This window comes from Ranitomeya variabilis, chromosome 4, assembly GCF_051348905.1.
Source record: "Ranitomeya variabilis isolate aRanVar5 chromosome 4, aRanVar5.hap1, whole genome shotgun sequence".
NCBI classification, from domain to species: domain Eukaryota; kingdom Metazoa; phylum Chordata; class Amphibia; order Anura; family Dendrobatidae; genus Ranitomeya; species Ranitomeya variabilis.
The window spans coordinates 32,275,603-32,303,180 of NC_135235.1; the positions used below are offsets into that span (position 1 = coordinate 32,275,603).

A 27,578-nucleotide genomic window follows, 5' to 3' on the forward strand; every position below is an offset into this window, starting at 1 on the left:
CATTCTGTAGATCTTTGAGCCAAGACTTATTGTAATGGATGCAATACAATATTTAAAGGGTTATTCTCAGCTTTATGGATTAATATATTTGCGGATAGTCCTTGAAAAAACAAGCACTTTTGCAATTTACTGCACGTAAAAATTTGCAGCCGTTTTCGAGATATTAACACTTTTCTTTAGTTTACAGCTAGTTGTCTTCGGAAACCCACCACTGCTGCTGTCTAGCTTGTAAGCGCTGTTCTGAAAATGGCTGGCATTAGAAGTTAACAGCACGCTTCAGGGATCCAAGTCAAGCGCTTACAAGATTAAAAGAAAAGAGCTTGTAAGCACTGTGAATGTTCTATTTGTCTAGCAGAAGTGGTTGGTTTCCAAGACAACGAGTTGTTAAAAAACACAAAAAAGTGCTAATATCTCAAAATCGGCTGAAAATTTTAACAAGATGTAAATTGTAAAATTACTTGTCTTTACAAGAACTATCCGACAACACCAAGTTATGAAGATGGAAATAATCCCTTGAAGAGGATTTATTTGATATTGACAGCCTAGCCTTAGGATATCAGATCGTGGAGGGTTTCCAGGCACCCAAAATGGTCAGATGATTTAAGGCTAGTCTAAGTCATGGTTTAACAGTTACAGCTCTGTAAATTTTGTAGTGATTGAGTCTGGTCCTGAAGCTCAGTCCTTTATTCACCTGAGTCTGGTCCTGAAGCTCAGTTCTTTATTCACCTGAGTCTGGTCCTGAAGCTCAGTCCTTTATTCACCTGAGTCTGGTCCTGAAGCTCAGTTCTTTATTCACCCGAGTCTGGTCCTGAAGCTCAGTTCTTTATTCACCTGAGTCTGGTCCTGAAGCTCAGTCCTTTATTCCCATGAATCTGGTCCTGAAGATCAGTCCTTTATTCTCCTGAGTCTGGTCTTGGAGCTCAGTCCTTTATTCACCTGAGTCTTGTCCTGAAGCGCAGTCCTTTATTCACCTGAGTCTGGTCCTGAAGCTCCGTCCCTTATTCACCTGAGTCTGGTCCTGAAGCTTAGTCCTTTTTTCACGTGAGTCTGGTCCTGAAGCTCAGTCCCTTTTTCACCTGAGTCTGGTCCTGAAGCTCAGTCCTTTATTCACCTGAATCTGGTCCTGAAGCTCAGACCTTTATTCTCCTGAGTCTGGTCTTGGAGCTCAGTCCTTTATTCACCTGAGTCTTGTCCTGAAGCGCAGTCCCTTATTCACCTGAGTCTGGTCCTGAAGCTTAGTCCTTTTTTCACGTGAGTCTGGTCCTGAAGCTCAGTCCCTTTTTCACCTGAGTCTGGTCCTGAAGCTCAGTCCTTTATTCCCATGAATCTGGTCCTGAAGATCAGTCCTTTATTCTCCTGAGTCTGGTCTTGGAGCTCAGTCCTTTATTCACCTGAGTCTTGTCCTGAAGCGCAGTCCTTTATTCACCTGAGTCTGGTCCTGAAGCTCCGTCCCTTATTCACCTGAGTCTGGTCCTGAAGCTTAGTCCTTTTTTCACGTGAGTCTGGTCCTGAAGCTCAGTCCCTTTTTCACCTGAGTCTGGTCCTGAAGCTCAGTCCTTTATTCACCTGAATCTGGTCCTGAAGCTCAGACCTTTATTCTCCTGAGTCTGGTCTTGGAGCTCAGTCCTTTATTCACCTGAGTCTTGTCCTGAAGCGCAGTCCTTTATTCACCTGAGTCTGGTCCTGAAGCTCCGTCCCTTATTCACCTGAGTCTGGTCCTGAAGCTTAGTCCTTTTTTCACGTGAGTCTGGTCCTGAAGCTCAGTCCCTTTTTCACCTGAGTCTGGTCCTGAAGCTCAGTCCTTTATTCACCTGAGTCTGGTCCTGAAGCTCAGTCCTTTATTCACCTGAGTCTGGTTCTGAAGCTCAGTCCTCTATTCACCTAAATGGAAAAGAGCTGCAGGACCAGACTCAATCAGTACAAAATGTACAGAGCTGTGACTGGTAAACCATGGATGGGACACAGCAAAATCCAGAACACCACAAACACAATGGATGAAGTGAGAGCTGCTAAGGATACGCTATTAGACTGGAAAGAGCCCATATATTGACAGGAGCCCTTTTCTGTCTGTGTTCGCCAGTGCACACATGCATATGACATACAGCCATGTGTAATAACAGCTTAAACTTCTCTCATATACAGCAGTACAACCTGGGGCTCACTGTTAGTGTTTCTGCCTAAATAACACAGGTCCTGATTTTGAATCCTGGAGAAAACTAACAAGCAAGAAGAAGATGAAAAGCAATAAAATACATAAAATGAGGAAGACTGAGCATAGATATGAGGCCACAAACTACACAGGGCTCCTAATAACCAGGGAGCAGCAGTGCCAACAAACAGATTGTCCCACATCCGATCCGATAAGGGGTCCGCTATCATCTCCAAAGCAGGTGCAAATGAGCATTGTGATGACCTATTGGCCTGCAAAATATAGGGTCTCTTCCGTCTGCGCATTATATTATCATGTAAGTTTACAAGAGAGTGAAAAATGGAGAACACATGGGGATCCTGGTAGTCATAGATACAATTAAATACGGTGATCACTATCGCAGGGGGTCAGAGACGCTGGCCACGTGCCCCTATTCCCAGTGCTTGTAAGGTCATAATTGTTCACTTAGTGCCATGGTTGGTGGGTCCACAGCTCCAGGACCATCTCATCGCATCATCACTCACAAATGATCACCTGTCATTGTCACACGGCGCCATCATAGGAGGAAGTGGGATTAAAAAAATACAATAGTTAGGAAATCCACCAATATAAATCTCCATGAAAGGTTCATCCGAATGAGACAAAACACCATAATAAGGGAGGTGAAGGACAAACGCTGATCGTTCATCATCACTATATTATTATTCCAATAACACAGTGACAATCCCGGCACCGGATTGCAGGTGATACGTTGGCGCATCGTAAGACCCCAATGACAGGTGCGGGCAGGCCGAGGATTTATGGAAGGAGCGGGGAGAAGGGTCTCCTGTACGCATGATACATTGTCTACTGTTCCAATACTAACTCCATATCGCCATTTACTCCTGTTACTAATCAGTCCAGAATAATGTATCCATCACAATTCTAGATCCTTCACAGGTAAATATCACAAAACTACAGTGATCAGAAAACACATGGCGAAGAGCATGTGGACCACCCTCAAAATGGCTCGGCAGAGGAAATGCCCCATGAGAATGGACCCGCATCATAAAAAATGCATAAAATCAAGCACCGTGCAATCTTCACAAAGGTTCACATCCATTTCTGCAAGTCATCCTGTGTGCACAATGTCAGGCGGCAGCTGCGAAAGCCAATGGAAATAAGTTCTCTGGTCCGACATGTCATTAGCCGTCCTGCCGATTTGGGCATCAGTGAAGCAAAATTAACATTTCCTACCCTGAAATCCAATGTATAGCTTGGTAAAGAAGGACCCGAGGGGGAATCATTTAAAGAGTAACTCATTTTTTTTCCTCTTAATTTAATTATTTATCAGCCTTTGCAAAGTTTGGATAGATAGATAGATAGATAGATAGATAGATAGATAGATAGATAGATAGATAGATAGATAGATAGATAGATAGATAGATACAAAATTCATCCATATCATTATTTTGCCGCGGTGCTGTTTTAATTGCCTGATTCAAGCTCCCTAGGAATCTGCTTTCTACTGCAGATCAACAAAAATTCCATTATTTAAAACATTGTGCACCAGACGTTTTCTGTCTGAGACTCAAGGATAAAGGCTCAGACAGGCAAAGTCCCACACTCCATTGTAAATGGAGGACTTATTGTTGCTTAGCAGCAGTTCAAAGCAGATTCTAAAGGAGCATGAACTGGGCAGATAAAACAGCACCGCCCCATAATGGTTGGAAGAAAAGGAGGCAATATATAGAAATTAAATATATTCCAAATGTTCGTTATTTTTCAAAGGCTGATCAATAATTGAATGAAAGAATTAGTAAATTACTCTTTAATGTGGGTTTTCCGTATCTCATCACAAGACTAATACAGAAACACAGAGGTAGATCCAAGTGTATATCAATGGCCGTGGATTGGAAAAACGAAGGGCAACAGAATTTCAGAAACATATTAGAAATCACCAGCAATTTATTGATCGGTTTATGCTTTTATCTTCTGTTTTGTACTTTTTCAAAATTGGTGTCTCCATTCCCCAAAAATATTGACAGATAAAAAATCACATAAAGGAGGCGGAATGTTTGCACTTTTTATAGCTGTCATGTGCAGTGATGTAATGGAGGTACTCACAGCCGGGAGAGCGCCTGGTTGTTCTGGAATAGCAGCTCAGGCAGCGTGTGCAGCTGGTTCCGGTTAAGGCGCCTGAAAGTAAAAGGAGGGAAGCAAAAAACAGGCTATCAGATGCCATTTTATACAGTTTGCTTACAATATGGCTGCACTAATCCCAGGACCACAATGTAACTGTCCCCTGAACATCACAAAGCCGCCCGACACACAGCGACATCCCTGCAGGCAGCGCGATCATATCCACAGGCGGCCCAGGATATATTACACACACCTGTCCTGATGGGTATATATCACCAGGAGGGGCGATCCTCAGTGACGGCCGCGGGGCCAGAAATGCTGGAGAAAGGCTCCGTCACTCCGAGCCAAAACATTACTCTACACATCGGGCAAAAGAAGCCAGTGACAGCGATGACTCACAAGGATTGGCTGCAGTGGTGACTATTTCTATAACATGAGGACATTCAAGTCAATATCTGGAGTTTTACACCCATTAATCCTGATACTATCTATCTATCTATGTATCTATCTATTATCTATCTCTTATCTATCTATTATCTATTATCTATGTATCTATTTATTATCTATCTCTATTATCTATCTATCTATCTATCTCTTATCTAACTATCATCTATCTACAGTTGTGGCCAAAAGTATTGACACCCCTGCAATTCTGTCAGATAATACTCAGTTTCTTCCTGAAAATGATTGCAAACACAAATTCTTTGGTATTATTATCTTCATTTAATTTGTCTTAAATGAAAAAACACAAAAATAATTGTCCTAAAGCCAAATTGGATATAATTCCACACCAAACATAAAAAAGGGGGTGGACAAAAGTATTGGCACTGTTCAATAAATCATGTGATGCTTCTCTAATTAGTGTAATTAACAGCACCTGTAACTTACCTGTGGCACCTAACAGGTGTTGGCAATAACTAAATCACACTTGCAGCCAGTTGACATGGATTAAAGTTGACTCAACCTCTGTCCTGTGTCCTTGTGTGTACCACATTGAGCATGGAGAAAAGAAAGAAGACCAAAGAACTGTCTGAGGACTTGAGAAACCATATTGTGAGGAAGCATGAGCAATCTCAAGGCTACAAGTCCATCTCCAAAGACCTGAATGTTCCTGTGTCTACCGTGCGCAGTGTCATCAAGAAGTGTAAAGCCCATGGCACTGTGGCTAACCTCCCTAGATGTGGACGGAAAAGAAAAATTGACAAGAGATTTCAACGCAAGATTGTGCGGATGTTGGATAAAGAACCTCGACTAACATCCAAACAAGTTCAAGCTGCCCTGCAGTCCGAGGGTACAACAGTGTCAACCCATACTATCCGTTGGCGTCTGAATGAAAAGGGACTGTATGGTAGGAGACCCAGGAAAACCCCACTTCTTACCCCGAGACATAAAAAAGCCAGGCTGGAGTTTGCCAAAATTAACCTGAAAAAGCCTAAAACATTTTAGAAGAATGTTCTCTGGTCAGATGAGACAAAAGTAGAGCTTTTTGGGCAAAGGCATCAACATAGAGTTTACAGGAGAAAAAAAGAGGCATTCAAAGAAAAGAACACGGTCCCTACAGTCAAACATGGCGGAGGTTCCCTGATGTTTTGGGGTTGCTTTGCTGCCTCTGGCACTGGACTGCTTGACCGTGTGCATGGCATTATGAAGTCTGAAAACTACCAACAAATTTTGCAGCATAATGTAGGGCCCAGTGTGAGAAAGCTGGGTCTCCCTCAGAGGTCATGGGTCTTCCAGCAGGACAATGACCCAAAACACACTTCAAAAAGCACTAGAACATGGTTTGAGAGAAAGCACTGGAGACTTCTAAGGTGGCTAGCAATGAGTCCAGACCTGAATCCATAGAACACCTGTGGAGAGATCTAAAAATGGCAGTTTGGAGAAGGCACCCTTCAAATATCAGGGACCTGGAGCAGTTTGCCAAAGAAGAATGGTCTAAAATCCCAGCAGAGCATTGGAAGAAACTCATTGATGGTTACCGGAAGCGGTTGGTCGCAATTATTTTGGATAAAGGTTGTGCAACCAAGTATTAGGCCGAGGGTGCCAATACTTTTGTCTGGCCCATTTTTGGAGTTTTGTGTGAAATGATCAATGTTTTGCTTTTTGCTTCATTCTCTTTTGTGTTTTTTTCATTTAAGACAAATTAAATGAAGATAATACCAAAGAATTTGTGTTAGCAATCATTGTCAGGAAGAAACCGAGAATTATCTGACAGAATTGCAGGGGTATCAATACTTTTGGCCACAACTGTAATATCTATCTATCTATCTCTTATCTAACTATCATCTATCTATTATCTATCTCTCTCTATTATCTATCCATCTAGCGGTCTGTCTGTTGCCCTGGCAGTGTGCCTGTGTCTCTCATGTGCCCTTCTTGTATCCCAGTCCTTTTTCCCACATTTCCCTCCTATTCGGACAGTGCATCTCATGTTCTGTGACTAATACAATAGCAGGAATGACTTGTGACGTCCACGTGTCCGTGCTGTTACCTGGCGGCACAGCAGCATCTTGCAGACAGACGCGCCATGTCCATCAGGATGACAGGGAACCTTCTGTAACTTCTGTCGTTACATTATTAATATGAAAAGAGCTTTGTGTGGGGAAATCAATGTGGCAAATGCTAAATGCAGAAAATGTAACAGGGATAACACAGATCATGTGAAACTCCCAACACCAGCAGTATGTGAGAATATGCTGAGCGCTGTAGCTGCACATGAGCTGGAGTGCCGCAGGTCAGTAGTGACCCCATACACCGGACATGAGACTCTGGAGGTGCACAGTGCCCGCTCCTCCCATACCCGTATCTGTATTATTTGGTGCCCATGGGATGGACGGTGGAATAATACGAGATGTGTAGATCTGCAGCGGTCTGTGACATGACAGGCAGTGAAGATAATGGTGTGCGAGCACTCACAGCCTCTCCAGCTCCTTCATGTCGTCAAAAGCTCCGCGCTCCACGCTGCTAATCTGATTCTCCATCAGCTGCCTGAAAAACAAAACACAAGAACCTGGAATGAATTCCTGCAGCCAGAACACATATCATACATCGTCCTTCCCGGACACGTTGTGGTCGCCTACGTGTAAATGTGAGCAGGTACAACACATATAGACTATGCTTAGAAAAATGAGGTTTCCATCTATAAATGTGCTCCTTGTTGTGGCTGGTGGTCACACATTGCAGCAGGAGAGGCTGTGACTGGTCAACAATAAATGGCACCTTGTCGTGGCTGGTGGGCTCTCATGAATTCTCCAATTTATTTATTTATTTTTTTAAGTACAGTCTACATGGCAGTAATGCAATTCATATATTCATTGCTTGCATATATCTTGGCACCCACAATGGCTGCTGCATTTTTTTTTGTAAGTTACAGACCAGTGACCCCAAGAGCTGACAATCATCTGTATTGAGGGCTCAGTCGATATGAAGTCAATGAAGCATACAATCAATCCTGTAATCTGATAGCTTATGCTTGCTGGAAATTTGCACAAAATTTCAGCCTAATTTTAGCGCACCGTGTAATATTGTAAGGCCACATTAGGGTTGAGCGAAACAGATCGGACATTTTCAAAAATCGGCGACTTTCAGCAAAGTCGGGTTTCATGAAACCCGACCCGATCCCACTGTGGGATCGGCCATGCGGTCGGCGATCTTTGCGCCAAAGTCGTGTTTCATATGACGCTTTTCCCGCCTTTTTTCAGCCAATGAAGGAGTGTGGGCAGCGTGATGACATAGGTTCCGGCTTGCTTTTTGTGGTGTCACAGGGGGTAAAACCGCCATATTACCGTTTGGGATGCAGGGAATGAGGAGGAGGAGGACGACGAGGAGGACGACGAGGACGAGGAGGAGGAGGAGGAAAAAAAAATATCCCCATTGACTTGCATTGGGTTTCGTGTTTCGGTCGGCCCCCCCGACTTTTCACAATAATCGGCCGATTTCACACGATCCTACTTTTGAGAAAGTCGGGTTTCACGAAACCCGACTCGATCCTAAAAAAGTAAAAGTCGCTCAACCCTAGGCCACATCTCTTTCCTATCAATTTACCCTCATTTTTTTTTATTGAGACCATTCCCCTCGTCAGTGCACAAAGTGTCTAAAATTCAAACTTTTTTTTTGGCACCACAGCACGTTACGGTTACTATTGCTTTCGCTGCAATTATTCTGTGCGTTGTGTTCTTCCCACCAAATTTATTAAATACATTTTTTTATCACTTTTCGTCTCTTCCAACAAATTTCTATTTTGGCAGTCAAAGTGGATATGGTTTAACGCTCCAAATATTATTTTAGGTTAAAAAAAAAGTTGCAAAAAAAAAAAAAAAGTTGCAAACCCGTTCCAGAAGAAGTAAAAATTTGAGTACAGTTCTAGACTGAATTATTTTAGTGATGCTCCAAATTTAGCAAATCTTGCACGAGATTTTGTAAAACTGGTGCAGAATCGGATTACTTTGCACTTATCTATAGGTATTCTAGATGGAGTTTGAAAAAGCTCCATATTTCGGAGATACTTCCATATTTTGGCATCTGATGGAACATGTCTGACGGCCCAATTATAAGACTTGGGAGGACAGAACAGACATCTGGTGCAGGACAAGATCAGACTTGAGTGCTGCCAACTTGGAGAACAAAATCGGTCAACAAATGGCAACACGTCACCAATCCAAACATTTCTGCTCTTCCTTTATTTTTACTTTTCAGGACAGAAATTGGAGGCATAAGGGGGTCCGATAAACCCCCACAAAAGTCTCCGGTTTCCATATTACAGGTCCCTTTCGGATGACGTTTTCTACATGAGTCCGGTGGTCTTTCGTTATTATTATCTCCCGCAGATCAGAGCAGGATTGTGTTATAGATGTAAATGAGCACACAATGTATCCTCCAGGGTGAAACATTGTATCCCACCCATAACAGGAAGATATGTAACCTCTGCAACCGGGAGCGTGACCCAATGGACCCATAAGTGCAGGGGGCGTTGAAAGTGATCCCCCCGCCGCCCTCCAGAGAACCAACGTGCGGCTCATTTACACCATTTTCGAGAACTCTCCTGTTTTCTCATAATTGCTGGACGATTATATTATGTAACAAGCCATAATTGCATCATATATCTACACGCGGGGGTCTTCTGCGAGCATCATGTTACTAATACATCCGGTGCAAGAAGATCTGGGTCTGCACACAACAGCGACGTACGTCATCATATATCACCCGTATTTCAAGAAAAGCGCCATTTAAGGAATCGCGAGGATTCGGCTACTATATTCGTAGTGTGCGGTGGTGACACTGGAGGAACGGACCCTGGAGGGGGTGAAATATAACAATGGTGGCCATTTTTAGATGTTATATTCAGGGAGGTGCATAGTTTGCATTAAGCCGTCTGGTATTTCCTCCCCTGAGATCAGTATTAGTAGCGGTACCATAGGACGAGCAGACAATGGAAAATTGCGAATATTCTCATATTTATTAACTCCATAAATGGGACCTGCGGTGTCCGGTGTGTGGTCACATAGTCAATAGCAGGCTGGTAATGACGTGGCCATGGGGGAGACAGGGGTATTTCCACACTATAAAATAATGCCTTAGTGATCATGGGGGTCCGACCTAGGAGACCTCCACCGATCCGGAGAATGAAACCCCCCCAGAGCGGATTTTAGCGCTACGTCACAAGGGTATCCTGCACAGATCCATTCCAGGGACGGGGGTCACGCTGCAGGTCCCTGCACAGGAGGGTGACCACGACGCCACTGTGCAGGGAAAACCTGAAAGGAGACACAGGGGACCATAAAGCTACGGAACATTAAGATGACGTCCGCTTTCCTCATTTATTTTTTCCAAGGACCAAGTGAAACTCTGACGACACTCAGATGAAAGGGGCTTATGAAATTCAGGCCATTTTTGCGCACAAGAAAAATCATTGACGGCCTCAGTAGGGATCGGTGGGAATCCCGAAGGTTGGACCCTCGTCAACAGTTAAATAACGGCATAGGAATTCAGTACTGATTAACCTCTAAGGCTCTGCTCACAATCGGGATCTGATTGGAAAGGATCCTCTGGCAAAAAAAAAAAAAAGATGTAAAAAAAAAAAAAAACAGAAACAAAAATCTAAGTTTTTAAACAGCTCTTTTACTAACTGAAACACTTTTTTCCATTTGCTTCTATTTTTGCTGGTTTTTTTAACAGATCCATTCATTCTCCACGCGCCTCCAATGTCCCAGACGTGCAAAATCATTAAAAATTGGATCTGTCAAGCAGATTACATCATGATCTGTTAAGAGCCGTTTCCTACAGACTTTAAGTTGGAAAAAAAGCAACTTAAGTCTCTGTTTAAAAAAAAAAAAAAAAAAGCAGACTTTGTGAAAAATCAGATCGTTGATGGAAAGGGGGCAAAAAGCTAAAATTTACGAAAAAAACGACATTCAAATAAATGGGTCCTGTAACTAAATGTTTTTTTTTTTCCATTTTTATGGTGTTGAATGGATGATAACGAGGCCTCTGTACATCCGCTGTGGCTGCAATGTGTCCAGTGTGACAACGGAGAACGTAACTGTACGTGATACAAAGTCATAGACAATGATAAGAGCAGAATCTTACAAGACTCGCAGCTGCTTCAGTCCAGAGAAGTCGTTCTTCGTAATACGGGTGACGTTGTTTCCATTCAGTTCTCTGCAGAAAAAAAAAGAAACATAATAAATACACGAGTGTAATCATCTCCCTTCACATTTATAGCGATAACCTACGTAATGCCAGGATTCCTGCAGCAAACACAGGTCCATAATGTAACCAGTAAGAGGTGATGAAGGATGATGAGTAAAACTGCACCCCCCAGCGATGGACGGATGCCCCCATTATTTACAGTCACTCTACTTTTTGTAACCACTTCATTTATAGCAGAAACTAAGGCGGCTCCTATGTGTCCATAGTACTGCAGAATAGTGAGTGCAGCTCTGGGGTATAATACAGGATGTAACTCAGGATCAGTAATGTAATGTATGTACACAGTGACTGCACCAGCAGAATAGTGAGTGCAGCTCTGGAGTATAATACAGGATGTAACTCAGGATCAGTAATGTAATGTATGTACACAGTGACTGCACCAGCAGAATAGTGAGTGAAGCCCTGGAGTATAATACAGGATGTAACTCAGGATCAGTAATGTAATGTATGTACACAGTGACTGCACCAGCAGAATAGTGAGTGCAGCTCTGGGGTATAATAAAGGATGTAACTCAGGATCAGTAATGTATGTACACAGCGACTGCACCAGCAGAATAGTGAGTGCAGCTCTGGAGCATAATACAGGATGTAACTCAGGATCAGTAATGTAATGTATGTCCACAGTGACTGCACCAGCAGAATAGTGAGTGCAGCTCTGGGGTATAATACAGGATGTAACTCAGGATCAGTAATGTAATGTATATACACAGTGACTCCACCAGCAGAATAGTGAGTGCAGCTCTGGGGTATAATACAGGAGGTAACTCAGGATCAGTAATGTAATATATGTACACAGCGACTGCACCAGCAGAATAGTGAGTGCAGCTCTGGGGTATAATACAGGATATAACTCAGGATCAGTAATGTAATGTATATACACAGTGACTGCACCAGCAGAATAGTGAGTGCAGCTCTGGGGTATAATACAGGATGTAACTCAGGATCAGTAATGTAATGTATGTACACAGTGACTGCACCAGCAGAATAGTGAGTGCAGCTCTGGGGTATAATACAGGATGTAACTCAGGATCAGTAATGTAATGTATGTACACAGTGACTGTACCAGCAGAATAGTGAGTGCAGCTCTGGGGTATAATACAGGATGTAACTCAGGATCAGTAATGTAATGTATGTACACAGTGACTGCACCAGCAGAATAGTGAGTGCAGCTCTGGGGTATAATACAGGATGTAACTCAGGATCAGTAATGTAATGTATGTACACAGTGACTGCACCAGCAGAATAGTGAGTGCAGCTCTGGGGTATAATACAGGATGTAACTCAGGATCAGTAATGTAATGTATGTACACAGTGACTGTACCAGCAGAATAGTGAGTGCAGCTCTGGGGTATAATACAGGATGTAACTCAGGATCAGTAATGTAATGTATGTACACAGTGACTGCACCAGCAGAATAGTGAGTGCAGCTCTGGGGTATAATACAGGATGTAACTCAGGATCAGTAATGTAATGTATGTACACAGTGACTGCACCAGCAGAATAGTGAGTGCAGCTCTGGAGTATAATACAGGATGTAACTCAGGATCAGTAATGTAATGTATGGACACAGTGACTGCACCAGCAGAATAGTGAGTGCAGCTCTGGGGTATAATACAGGATGTAACTCAGGATCAGTAATGTAATGTATGTACACAGTGACTGCACCAGCAGAATAGTGAGTGCAGCTCTGGGGTATAATAAAGGATGTAACTCAGGATCAGTAATGTATGTACACAGCGACTGCACCAGCAGAATAGTGAGTGCAGCTCTGGAGTATAATACAGGATGTAACTCAGGATCAGTAATGTAATGTATGTCCACAGTGACTGCACCAGCAGAATAGTGAGTGCAGCTCTGGGGTATAATACAGGATGTAACTCAGGATCACTAATGTAATGTATATACACAGTGACTCCACCAGCAGAATAGTGAGTGCAGCTCTGGGGTATAATACAGGAGGTAACTCAGGATCAGTAATGTAATGTATGTCCACAGTGACTGCACCAGCAGAATAGTGAGTGCAGCTCTGGGGTATAATACAGGATATAACTCAGGATCAGTAATGTAATGTATGTCCACAGTGACTGCACCAGCAGAATAGTGAGTGCAGCTCTGGGGTATAATACAGGATGTAACTCAGGATCACTAATGTAATGTATATACACAGTGACTCCACCAGCAGAATAGTGAGTGCAGCTCTGGGGTATAATACAGGAGGTAAGTCAGGATCAGTAATGTAATATATGTACACAGCGACTGCACCAGCAGAATAGTGAGTGCAGCTCTGGGGTATAATACAGGATATAACTCAGGATCAGTAATGTAATGTATATACACAGTGACTGCACCAGCAGAATAGTGAGTGCAGCTCTGGGGTATAATAAAGGATGTAACTCAGGATCGGTAATGTAATGTATGTACACAGTGACTGCACCAGCAGAATAGTGAGTGCAGCTCTGGAGTATAATACAGGATGTAACTCAGGATCAGTAATGTAATGTATGTACACAGTGACTGCACCAGCAGAATAGTGAGTGAAGCCCTGGAGTATAATACAGGATGTAACTCAGGATCAGTAATGTAATGTATGTACACAGTGACTGCACCAGCAGAATAGTGAGTGCAGCTCTGGGGTATAATAAAGGATGTAACTCAGGATCAGTAATGTATGTACACAGCGACTGCACCAGCAGAATAGTGAGTGCAGCTCTGGAGCATAATACAGGATGTAACTCAGGATCAGTAATGTAATGTATGTCCACAGTGACTGCACCAGCAGAATAGTGAGTGCAGCTCTGGGGTATAATACAGGATGTAACTCAGGATCAGTAATGTAATGTATATACACAGTGACTCCACCAGCAGAATAGTGAGTGCAGCTCTGGGGTATAATACAGGAGGTAACTCAGGATCAGTAATGTAATATATGTACACAGCGACTGCACCAGCAGAATAGTGAGTGCAGCTCTGGGGTATAATACAGGATATAACTCAGGATCAGTAATGTAATGTATATACACAGTGACTGCACCAGCAGAATAGTGAGTGCAGCTCTGGGGTATAATACAGGATGTAACTCAGGATCAGTAATGTAATGTATGTACACAGTGACTGCACCAGCAGAATAGTGAGTGCAGCTCTGGGGTATAATACAGGATGTAACTCAGGATCAGTAATGTAATGTATGTACACAGTGACTGTACCAGCAGAATAGTGAGTGCAGCTCTGGGGTATAATACAGGATGTAACTCAGGATCAGTAATGTAATGTATGTACACAGTGACTGCACCAGCAGAATAGTGAGTGCAGCTCTGGGGTATAATACAGGATGTAACTCAGGATCAGTAATGTAATGTATGTACACAGTGACTGCACCAGCAGAATAGTGAGTGCAGCTCTGGGGTATAATACAGGATGTAACTCAGGATCAGTAATGTAATGTATGTACACAGTGACTGTACCAGCAGAATAGTGAGTGCAGCTCTGGGGTATAATACAGGATGTAACTCAGGATCAGTAATGTAATGTATGTACACAGTGACTGCACCAGCAGAATAGTGAGTGCAGCTCTGGGGTATAATACAGGATGTAACTCAGGATCAGTAATGTAATGTATGTACACAGTGACTGCACCAGCAGAATAGTGAGTGCAGCTCTGGAGTATAATACAGGATGTAACTCAGGATCAGTAATGTAATGTATGGACACAGTGACTGCACCAGCAGAATAGTGAGTGCAGCTCTGGGGTATAATACAGGATGTAACTCAGGATCAGTAATGTAATGTATGTACACAGTGACTGCACCAGCAGAATAGTGAGTGCAGCTCTGGGGTATAATAAAGGATGTAACTCAGGATCAGTAATGTATGTACACAGCGACTGCACCAGCAGAATAGTGAGTGCAGCTCTGGAGTATAATACAGGATGTAACTCAGGATCAGTAATGTAATGTATGTCCACAGTGACTGCACCAGCAGAATAGTGAGTGCAGCTCTGGGGTATAATACAGGATGTAACTCAGGATCACTAATGTAATGTATATACACAGTGACTCCACCAGCAGAATAGTGAGTGCAGCTCTGGGGTATAATACAGGAGGTAACTCAGGATCAGTAATGTAATGTATGTCCACAGTGACTGCACCAGCAGAATAGTGAGTGCAGCTCTGGGGTATAATACAGGATATAACTCAGGATCAGTAATGTAATGTATGTCCACAGTGACTGCACCAGCAGAATAGTGAGTGCAGCTCTGGGGTATAATACAGGATGTAACTCAGGATCACTAATGTAATGTATATACACAGTGACTCCACCAGCAGAATAGTGAGTGCAGCTCTGGGGTATAATACAGGAGGTAAGTCAGGATCAGTAATGTAATATATGTACACAGTGACTGCACCAGCAGAATAGTGAGTGCAGCTCTGGGGTATAATACAGGATATAACTCAGGATCAGTAATGTAATGTATATACACAGTGACTGCACCAGCAGAATAGTGAGTGCAGCTCTGGGGTATAATAAAGGATGTAACTCAGGATCGGTAATGTAATGTATGTACACAGTGACTGCACCAGCAGAATAGTGAGTGCAGCTCTGGAGTATAATACAGGATGTAACTCAGTCATGTAATATAATGTATTTATAAAGTTGCTGTATTTTTCATGTTGATATAAGAGTAAACCCCTGAAACACTGGCAATCTTCTTATATAACAGTGAAAACCACGTTGCATCGTTCACAGCTGCTGAATCATATTTTGGATATCTGGAGGAGACGTCCCACATTCCCAGTGAAATCCCATATAAGCAGCACTTTGAGGTCGGGTTTCACAGGTGAAAGGTCAGAAGCAGCAGACGATGAGAGACAATTATAAGGGACAACTAATTCATACATCCCAATTATTGCAATATTGAATAACATTTATCTCGCGGGAGTTCAACGCTCTCATTACTAAGCTGCAAAAACTCCATCATTATGATGATTTATGGAGCAGTAATGTCCATAAAGTACGTGATATTGTGTGTAAAGTGATCTAGAGCTGACACCATTATCTGGGTTCAAACCAAAAACTTTAGCAACTGATATAACAAAACATTTGTATCCAAATCTACCACTATTTCCAAAGAGTGAATATGACTAAGCACCCGGCTTTCTTTCCTGCATTCACCACTGTAATTCTGAGACCTGGATTTATCATGGTTCTACACTCACCGGCCACTTTATTAGGTACACCATGCTAGTAACGGGTTGGACCCCTTTTGCCTTCAGAACTGCCTCAATTCTTCGTGGCATAGATTCAACAAGGTGCTGGAAGCATTCCTCAGAGATTTTGGTCCATATTGACATGATGGCATCACACAGTTGCCGCAGATTTGTCGGCTGCACATCCCAAAGATGCTCCATACAAGGCAGGATGGATCCATGCTTTCATGTTGTTTACGCCAAATTCTGACCCTACCATCCGAATGTCGCAGCAGAAATCGAGACTCATCAGACCAAGCAACGTTTTTCCAATCTTCTACTGTCCAATTTCGATGAGCTTGTGCAAATTGTAGCCTCAGTTTCCTGTTCTTAGCTGAAAGGAGTGGTACCCGGTGTGGTCTTCTGCTGCTGTAGCCCATCTGCCTCAAAGTTCGACGCACTGTGCGTTCAGAGATGCTCTTAGGCCTACCTTGGTTGTAACGGGTGGCGATTTGAGTCACTGTTGCCTTTCTATCAGCTCGAACCAGTCTGCCCATTCTCCTCTGACCTCTGGCATCAACAAGGCATTTCCGCCCACAGAACTGCCGCTCACTGGATTTTTTTTCTTTTTCGGACCATTCTCTGTAAACCCTAGAGATGGTTGTGCGTGAAAATCCCAGTAGATCAGCAGTTTCTGAAATACTCAGACCAGCCCTTCTGGCACCAACAACCATGCCACGTTCAAAGGCACTCAAATCACCTTTCTTCCCCATACTGATGCTCGGTTTGAACTGCAGGAGATTGTCTTGACCATGTCTACATGCCTAAATGCACTGAGTTGCCGCCATGTGATTGGCTGATTAGAAATTAAGTGTTAACAAGAAGTTGGACAGGTGTACCTAATAAAGTGGCCAGTGAGTGTATTAGATCTATGAGTTGTATAAAGCTCCGTTAGATCATGCATAGACTTCTATGGACTTCTATGGGGCACTGTCGACATCTTATAAAAGTTTTTTAATTTAGCTTTGTTATGAATGTTAGATACAAACACTGTCATGTTCCGTTGCGCGTCTCTGCGGGTTACATGGTGCCTTACACATTAGCGTTCTCTGTGGACGGTCAGAACAGAGGACACAACACCCCACTGGGTTACCACTAGCACCTTAAAGACCTCATCATTGATTTATAACGAGGTCTAGTAGATTTTTCCAAATTGCACTCATTGAACCTTTCTCAGTCACTTTTTCTGTTTCGACGTGAATGCAACATGATTTGATACAATGTTGCACAGCGTATCGCTTTCTCCTATAATCAAGTCCTTGACCAGAAATAGGGGCTTCCAATTATTTAGGCGACCCCTTCTTGAAAGTGGGAGACAGGCTCTGAATCTACCTTGGTTTCGTCCAGGGGAACAGTAAAATGGTCTCTCAGTGGCCCACCCTATAGACACCCATACGCGTTAGATAAAAGTGGTCCGAAATTTTGATTTCAGGAAGATCGAAGCACCATATAAAGTGTTTGGCGCAGGGTCATTACTACAATAGGTGCAGGGGTTGCAATTGCAACTGAGCCCCTGAGTCTGGGGGGGGGGGGGGGGGGCAAAAATGCCTTTAACCTATATGGAAAGACCAAAACTCTTAAAGACTTGCAACAATTGGGGGCCCTGTTGGAGCTTTTGCATTGGAGTCCTTGAGCTTCTAGTTATGTTTGAGGGTCTCCCGACTGTCCCCGAAACGGATTAGGTCACCAGATGTAAGGATGGAGCAAATAGGGTTCAATTGTCCGATCCTTTTCGTTATCTCATAAATAACACGGGAGCTCAATATTCCTGTGTTATGGGGGCGTCAGGAGAAATAGCGGTCTGCCGAGTGTTTGTTCGTCCAACAATTGTTTAATAGCCGGCTTAGGGCTGCGTTCAGACAAATGTATGAATGAAAAGTCATCTATTCTCTGAACCGGAAAAGTAAATAAATTTTCATCCACATAGTTTCCATACAGTCATAGATGAAAGTGTTGACATCCTTTAAATTGTTCCAGAAAATTACTTTTTTTTTTTTTCCAGAAAATTATTGCATTTTCAAATGTTTAAAAAAACAGAGGAAAAAAAAAGCAAATTGGATATCATAATCACACAAAACTCCAAAGATGGCCCTGACAAAGTTGTTGCCACCTTTCCAAAATTGTGAGTAAACAACTTTGTTTCAAGCATGTGATGCTCACTCAAACTCACCTGTGGCAAGTAACAGGTGTGGACAATATGAAAATCACACCTGAAACCAGATAAAAAGGGGAGAAGTTGACACAATCTTTGCATTGTGTGTCACACTAAGCATGGAGACCAGAAAGGGGAGAAGAGAACTGTCTGAGGACTTGAAAACCAGATTTGTTGAACAATCTTAAGGTTACAACTCCATCCATCTCCAGAGATCTTTATGTTCCATTGTCCACGGTGCACAACATAATCAAGAAGTTTACAACCCATGGCACTGTGGCTAATCTCAGTGGACATGGACGACAGAGAAAGATTGATGAAAGGTTGTAATACAGAATAATCTGGATGGTGAATAAGCAGCCCCAATCAAGTTCCAAAGAAATTCAAGCAGCTCATGGTGCATCAGTGTCAGCGCAAACTATCTATCCACATTTGAATTAAACACTATGGCAGGAAACCCAGGAGGATCCCACTGCTGACACAGAGACAAAAAAAGCTAGACTGCAGTTTGCCAAAATGAACGTGAGTAAGCCAAAATCCTTCTGGGAAAGCGTTTTGTGGACAGATGAGACCAAAATAGAGCTTTTTGGTAAAGCACATCATTCTACTGTTTACCTAAAACAGAATGAGGCCTACAAAGAAAAGAACACAGTACCTACAGTCAAATATAGTGGAGAGTCACAAAAGTTTTGGGGTTGTTTTGTAGCCGCTGGCACTGGGTACTTTGACTGTGTGCATGAAATCTGAAGTTTACCAATGGATTTTGGGTGGCAATGTAGTACCCAGATCATTTAGTTTGTTTTTTTTTGTCTGAAATTATGTCCAATTTGCCTTTTTTTCCCCTCATGTGATTTGAGTTGTTCCAATACACACAAAGGAAATAAATATGTGTAATTGTAATAATTTTCTGGAAAAAAAATAATTCATTTTCTGGAACAATTTAAAGGGTGCTAACACTTTCGGCCATGACTATGTCCTATTCTTACATCTATATAACTTTTTTTTTTAATCTCCCAACTTAAAAACTAATCAAGACCCGCTCTTAGTTCCTATGTAATCTTTGTAATAAATCCTTTAAAAACGGATGCTATCCGGATGGAGTCAGCCTAACATCTTTTTTTCATTTAATTATATTTTGTATAGGAATCTGTCAGCAGGTTTTTGCTATGTCATCTGAGAGCAGCATGATGTATGGAAAGAGACCCTGATTCCATGTGTCCATTTACTGGGTGCAGCAATTAAGACACACACATCAGAGTTTTCTCGCTGTACATCTAGCTCAAAAAACCGACCCCGCTCACACCACACCTTTCTTTATACATTGTATATTGATTGACAGTAAGCCATAATTAGTGCTGGTTGGACCAGGAGGCATGGGGAAGCTAGTCCGGCAGTGATAGAAACAGTGTATCTCCTCCTGATAAAACATTTATTGTATTGAAACAGCAGCACACAGACTGATAAGTGAAACATTGCTGAAATCAGGGTATCTGCCTCTACCTCATGCTGTCCTCAGATTACATAGAAAAACCTGCTGTATATACCCTTTAAAGCACTAATTAAATTCTAATGACCGAGTGTCATATGAGAGATGAAAAAAATAGCGCTTGCTGCATTCTATTTTTCACAGGTACTCCAAGTATAGCTCCATATTGCAACATTATATTCTCATAGGCGCAATACTACTGAAGTGAGAATAACCCTGCAGCAGAGGTGTAACGATCACGTCGCAGAGGTGTAACGATCACGTCGCAGAGGTGTAACGATCACGTCGCTGAAGTCAGCTGCAGGCTACAGGAGTGGACGCTGCACGTTGTGGGAGCAGGGGAAGGTAAGGAGAGTAGTTTATGTTTTTAACTGTATTGGAAATGAGCACCAGAGCAGACATTATACCAGGAAGGGGCCCAGGATGGAAGACATTGTTATAGGATGAGGTACATCATACCAGGAAAAGGGACATTATTACAGGAAGGAATCAGGCTGGGGACAATATTTCAGTAAGTGGCCCAGGACAGGGAGAAATCATACCAGGAAGGAGCCAATGATGGGGGACATTGTTACAGGAAGGGGTCAGGATGGGTGACATTATTACAGTAAGTGGTCCAGGAGAGGGGAAATCATACCAGGAAGGGGACCATGATGGGGGACATTGTTATAGGATGAGGTACATCATACCAGGAAAAGGGACATTATTACAGGAAGGAATCAGGATGGGGGACAATATTACAGTAAGTGGTCCAGGACAGGAAGAAATTATACTAGGAAGGGTCCCATGATGGGGGACATTGTTACAGGAGTTGGTCAGGATGGGTGACATTATTACAGTAAGGGGTCCAGGAGAGGGAAAATCATACCAGGAAGGGGCCCATGATGGGGGACATTGTTACAAGAAGGGGTCAGGATGGGTGACATTATTACAGTAAGTGGTCCAGGAGAGGGGAAATCATACCAGGAAGGGGGACCATGGTGGCAGACATTATGCCAGGATGGGGGACATTGTTACAGGAAGGGGTCAGGGATGTAAGACATTATCACAGTAAGGGGCCCAGGAGAGGGAAAATCATAGCAGGAAGGGGACCATGATAGGGGACATTTTACAGGAAGGGGTCAGGATGGACGACCTTATTACAGTAAGGGGTCCAGGACAGGGGAAATCATACCAGGAAGGGACCCATGATGGAGGTACATTATACTAGGATTGGAGACATTGTTACAAGAAGGGGTCAAGATGGGTAACATTATTACAGTAAAGGGTTCAGGACAGCGGAAATCATACCAGGGTGAGGGACATTATTACTGGAAGGGGCTTAGGATAAGAGACATTATACCAAGAAGTGGCCCATGATGGGTGACATTATACCAGGCAAAGGGACATTATACTAGAAGCCCAGGAGAGGGGACATTATAACAGGAAAGGGCGTAGGATGTGGGACATCGGACCATGATTGGGCATAGGATGAGGGACATTATTATAAGAAGGGGCCAGGATGGGGGATACTATTACAGGAAGGCGCCAGGATGTGGACTTCAGTACATGAAGGGTGAACACGTAGGTCTTTATTGGATCTAGAACGCTACAAGAGACCATATATCTGACCACCATGGAGGTGGGGGTCCAGGTCCAAGATAAGATACTGTTCAGCAATGTAAAAAATGCTCATCTGTTGGATAAATACGGTGCAAGCAATGGAGAAGACGTTGAGCGAGGGGAAATAAATGACTGAGACTGTGTATTTATAGGGGGTAAATAGCCAAACATCCTTCTGCTTCTCTGCTCCTAATATTGAGGCAGCCGTATATATATATATATATATATATATATATATATATATATATATAATATCCAGATGTCCGGACCCCGCTCCGTCCTTACATATCAGGACACAGGATATACACAGCCCTAACAAACTGATCTGATTTATGTAAACTCACGGCTGGCTTCTATGTGGATAAATGCCACGTGTGTCCACGTCAAAATGGAGTGCTGAAATAATGACTCATGTCCCGGATTAAGGCGTCTCCAAATCACTTATCTCCCTTCTTAAAAAAAAAAAGGGGGGGAAAGTTTGAGAAAGTTCTAACAACTCAGTAGCTTCAATAAACCACAAATAAAATAAACATTTCCATAATACAAACAGAGAAAAAAGCAGAGAGTAAAAGAGATTTAGGAGAGTAATCCAGAAACCAACACGCTGTGCAGCCGCGGGGGCTTAAAATCTAATATTACAGTCAAGAACGTCTGGAATAATGCAGGAGCCCAAAATCATGTGCAACATAAACGTCGCCGAGATCTGCCGCAGCCTACAGAAATAATTGTGTATAAACGACGTGTGTAGATACAGCCGAGGATTCCGGTCCGAAACTCAAGGCCGGCATATCTCACACCGAACTCAAGACTTTCACCAAACTTATTACGAAGTTTAACACGTTGGACCTCACAGACGGTCAAAGATTTTATTGGATTGCTCTATAAACTGCACCATTGTACAATGGAATTCCCAATGCGGTGTGGCATGGAGGCGATCAGCCTGTGGCACTGCTGAGGGGTTATGGAAGCCCAGGTTGCTTTGATAGCAGCCTTCAGCTCGCCTGCATTGTTGGGTCTGGTGTCTCTCATCTTCCTCTTGACAATACTCCATAGAGTCTCTTTGGGGTTAAGGTCAGGCGAGTTTGCTGCCAATCAAGCCCAGTGATACTGGTGTTTGTACACCAGGTATTGGTATTTTGTCAGTGTGTGTCAAGTCCTGCTGGAGAATGACATTTCCATCTCCATAAAGCTTGTCGGCAGAGGGAAGCATGAAGTGCTCTAAAATGTCCTGGTAGACGGCTGCGCTGACTTTGGTCTTGATAAAACACAGAGGACCTACACCAGCAGATGACATGGCTCCCCAAACCATCACTGATTGTGGAAACTTCACACTAGACCTCCAGCAGCTTGGATTGTGGCCTCTCCACTCTTCCTCCAGATTCTGGGACCTTGATTTCCAAATGAAATGCAAAATTTACCCTCCTTGTGGAGTGTGTCAATGACTGCCTTCTGGAGATCTGTCAGTCAGCAGTCTTCCCCATGATTGTGGAGCTACTGTAACAGACTAAGGGACCTTTATAAACACTTAGGAAGCCTTTGCAGGTGTTTTTTGTTAATTATTCTAATTTACTGAAATAATGACTTTTGTGTTTTCATTGGCTGTAAGCCATAATCATCGACATTACCAGAAATAAACACATGAACAATAGATCACTCTGTGTGTAACGACTCTACGTAATATGAGTTTCACTTTTTCTATTGAAGATCTGAAATAAATTCACTTTTTGATGATATTCTAATGTTGTGAGCAGCACTTGTACATCGCTGCCGACGTTGGGAGAGATTTCCACGTTTATGAGACTATCCATCAGGCGATTTCCTTTACGCCTCAACCACAATAAATTGAATTAGAAGCATGCCCGGGAATGTAAATCTCAATCACATGCGATTAACCCATTCGCTGCTGATATCTCTGCGCGCCTGCACCGTCTACGAGTGGTCCCGGACCCCCAAGGCTACAAATGCACCACACAAGAGGCAATCCCTCCATACAGTACAATCGGCAGCGCCCGCCACGTCTGTTTTTCTTATGTCTCAGACCAAAATTAGTGAAGGAAGCTCCAATTTCCGCACAAATAATGTGAACCATTCCATTACCGTCTATACTGGAGTCAGTTCGGTCCTCGCGTAATGAAGTTATATTACAGCTCAAAGCGAATATGAAACCTGCCACATTCTAAAGCGCCAAAAAAAATAGGGAGAAATGGGGAAAAACGAAAACATGGTAGACTTATGGCAAATGGACTATTAGGAGCCAAATCAGAAAATTGATAAGACGTGGGCCAAATTGACATTTAGTGCGTGTTCACACTGGGTAAATACACAGCAGATTCCTGGACGGAAAATCAGCGTCTAACAACAGCAGCGCTGGGTATGAAGGTTTCGGAAATCTCATATGATCAGCAAGGTAAAATTGACGGGTGGTGCAGAGTTGAGTTATGCTGCGGGTGACATTCGGATTTTACCTTTTGCTAAATGTACAGCTTTATCTCACTATTTCTGAAGATTTTCTTATGTGTACATAGCCTTAAAATTGTCATCTAGCAAAAGGTCAGGGTCCAACTGATGGGAACCCCCCCCACCGATCGCAAGAACATGTACATGAAATTCCCAGTTGCAAGGGAGCAGCAATGTGCTGGACCAAGTCTTCGTCTTTTTCCATCGGTTCCATAGAGAATGAATGGGAAGATGGTGCTCTATATACAGGGGCATTTCAGAGAACCATTCCACCACTGATCCCAACAGTATCTCTAAAAAAATATTTGCAAATGCCGTCAGTTTTCCGTGATCAGCAGATCACAACCCTGCAAATCTCCTACTACTTGCGCCTCTTCTGAATAGTAGTCCCCACGATATCAGAGCAGAGCAATGAAGGGCTCTGGTCTGTCGGCCATGGACTACCAACATGGCTGCTGCACCGGGGCCGTGCAAATCTTCTCAACTTTAGTTATTACCCAGCCATTGAATAAGTGAAAACTATTAATGATGGCTGACACAGTTTTTTTGGATCGTGTGCTATGCTTTAGGCCGGTTTCACACGTCAGTGGATCCGGTACGTGAGGTGACAGTTTCCTCACGTACCGGAGACACTGACACACGTAGACCCATAAAAATCAATGCATCTGTGCAGATGTCATTGATTTTTTGCGGACCGTGTCTCCGTGTGCCAAACACGGAGACATGTCAGTGTTCGTGGGAGCGCACGTATTACACGGACCCATTAAAGTCAATGGGTCCGTGTAAAACACGGACCACAAACGGACGGTCTCCGTTTGCAGTCCGTGTGCCGTGCAGGGGACAGCGCTACAGTAAGCGCTGTCCCCCCCACTGGTGCTGAAGCCGCGATTCATATGTTCCCTGCAGCAGCGTTTGCTGCAGAGAAAATATGAATAATAGTGTTTAAAATAAAGATCTATGTGTCCCCCGCCCTCCCACCCCCTGTGCGCCCCCCCGCTGTTCAGAAAATACTCACCCGCTCCCACGTTGGCTGTCACTCCTTCCTCTCTGCCCCGCGCCTTCTACTGTATGCGGTCACGTGGGGCCGCTCATTTACAATCATGAATAGTCGGCTCCGCCCCTATGGGAGGTGGAGCCGCCTATTCATGACTGTAAATAATCGGCCCCACGTGACCGCATACAGGAGAAGATGGGGCCAGACCAGGAAGCCGCGACAGCCAACGTGGGAGCGGGTGAGTATTTTCTGAACAGCGGGGGGGCGCATAGGGGGTGGGGGGGCGCACAGGGGGTGGGAGGGCGAGGGACACATAGATCTTTATTTTAAACACTATTATTCATATTTTCTCTGCAGCAAACGCTGCTGCAGGGAACATATGAATCGCGGCTTCAGCACGATGCAGGGTACCACACGCGTGGGTACCACACGCTCCGTGTGGTACCCACTCGCCATACGGGCGGCACACGTGTGCCGCACGTATGGCCTACGTGAGTTCACAGGCACATGGACACGGATAACTCCGGTACCGATTTATTCTGGTACCGGAATTATCTGGACGTGTGGGACAGCCCTTATGTTTATGGATAGATCACAGAACCATTACAAGGATTGCGCCTTTCCATGTGTCCTTTTTGTTTTTCGTCATCCCCAGAAACAAAAAATGGAGAAAGTCCTACTTCGATCCATGTTGCAAAATGACCCAGTAAAAATTTAAAAAAAAGGTGGAAAGCACACGGATGTTATCGAAATGAAGAATTTCTCCCAGAACATTATTGCAGTTACACATGTTTTGTTATACACGTGTTTATTTCCTTTGTGTTTATTGACATAACCCAAAATATTGAGAAAAAAAGGCAAATTGGACATAATTTCACACAAAAACGCAAAAATGGGCCGGACAAAATTGAATGTGGCAGAGGAGGCATCTCAGTTTACAGGGGTTCAGTGTGGAATAAAGTTTTGCAACTTTCTAACAAACTTTGTGTCTCAGTTTAAGAACTTTGTCTGCTGTAGATAGAAACAAAGAAATAAAATATCCCCGATGTAAATGTGTAACACAGACACGAAAGGTCACAGCTGCAACAGGGATCCTTTTTGGTGTAATCTCTGGGTGGCGAGGCTCAGGTGATGTTGGCATGCAGGGATATTCTTACTATACTGGAGGTCTGAACGCCCAATTACCCGCCACATACAAGGTGATCGGCGGTTATTTTTTGGCCTGTCTACACTGGAATTGGACATGTAAATACTGTTGCGCTTTTGTTGCAATTTTTTTGGGGGGGGAATTTTATTCCTTTTTTATTTTGTGGAAAAAGAAAAAAAAAAGAGCATGAACCGCACATCCCAAAATCATACGTTGATCTAAAGCCGCTAGGCAAAAATTTAAATACTGAACATGAGGTTTTCAGTTTAACATTCTGATCAGACTGTATGAAGCCCACTGCCCCTTCACGGCAAACCTCGTAGTGGGTCCTAACGCCCTCTCTCTTTTTTTTCTTTTTGCACATAGCAAATCCTTTTTTATTGCTTTTACATTTTCCTGTTGAGACTGTCCGACACGAATACTACAAGCACAGAAAGATTGTTAATGCGATTGTTCTATTCATATGGAATATTATGTTCTTGGCAGCCTGTATCCTGTTTACATAGGAAAATGCGCTTCTGATAACAGTGATATTAACGCTGAAATTAATGATCCAATCAGCCACAGAGGGAGCATTTTTCTCATTTGTCAGGTGATTGCCGGCATTTTTGCACAAGCAAACGCCAGTTGCATCCGATATTCGGATCGCACTCTGCCATGCAAGTCAATTAATTTGTGGAAAACAGTGGATGCATTTGGATGACATCTGAGTGCAGTCAGATTTTCATAGATTGACAGAATGGAGAAGATGGAGGTTTTTTCCCGTTTTCTCATTTGAGAAAATCGGATCAAACTCTCAGCAAAATCTCAGCAAAATCTCAGCAAACTCGCAAATGCTCATCAAATGCTCAAACTCTGATCAAAAGCTCCATTAAACTCTGATCAAACGCTCCATCAAACTCTGATCAAACTCTGATCAAACTCTGATCAAACGCTCATCAAACGCTCATCAAACGCTCATCAAACGCTCCGTCAAACGCTCATCAAACGCTCCGTCAAACGCTCATCAAACGCTCATCAAACTCTGATCAAAAGCTCCATAAATGTTAGTCTATGGGGAAAAAAATGCATCCTGCAGACAACTTTGCAGGATGCGTTTTTTCTCCTGAACGAAGCATTGCGACGTATTGCAAATGACACTAGTGTGAAAGTAGCCTTAAACGTCCGTTCTGTTTTTATCACTAGTCTAGAATTAAATGGCCGCTTCCGATCAGAAAAAATGGACCAAAATGGAAAATGCATTGACTTTTTTCTAAGATGGAGGAAAAAAATAGTTGGAAGTAGCCCCAATGATTTGTATGGCTGTTGGGCCCCAATTCATACATGATGGACGATTTTGTCCTAAAGTTTCCAGAAATGCAGCAAAACTTGCTTTTCGTAAGCGGCTTCTTTACTGCCAAGAAACAAAAAACACAGTAAAAATACAACATAGCCTTACAGTCGTCCAGATTTTCGGACTCTGGATGAATCAGACCCTTTTCCATTCACTGACATGAAGCAGAGATTTTGACAGTACGGA

General features: G+C 43.2%; 1 protein-coding gene across 1 annotated transcript in view; it reads right to left on the bottom strand.

The window, feature by feature from the left end:
• The window catches only part of SLIT1 (slit guidance ligand 1), a 366,291-nt gene that overhangs the window by 291,007 nt on the left and 47,706 nt on the right, over positions 1-27,578 (bottom strand). Inside the window, exons 2-4 of the mRNA XM_077258294.1 lie at positions 10,856-10,927; positions 7,187-7,258; positions 4,256-4,327 (exon numbers count right to left, since the gene is read on the bottom strand). Of these exons, the coding sequence (XP_077114409.1) occupies positions 4,256-4,327; positions 7,187-7,258; positions 10,856-10,927 (216 nt within the window). The remainder of the gene's footprint in view (positions 1-4,255; positions 4,328-7,186; positions 7,259-10,855; positions 10,928-27,578) is intronic.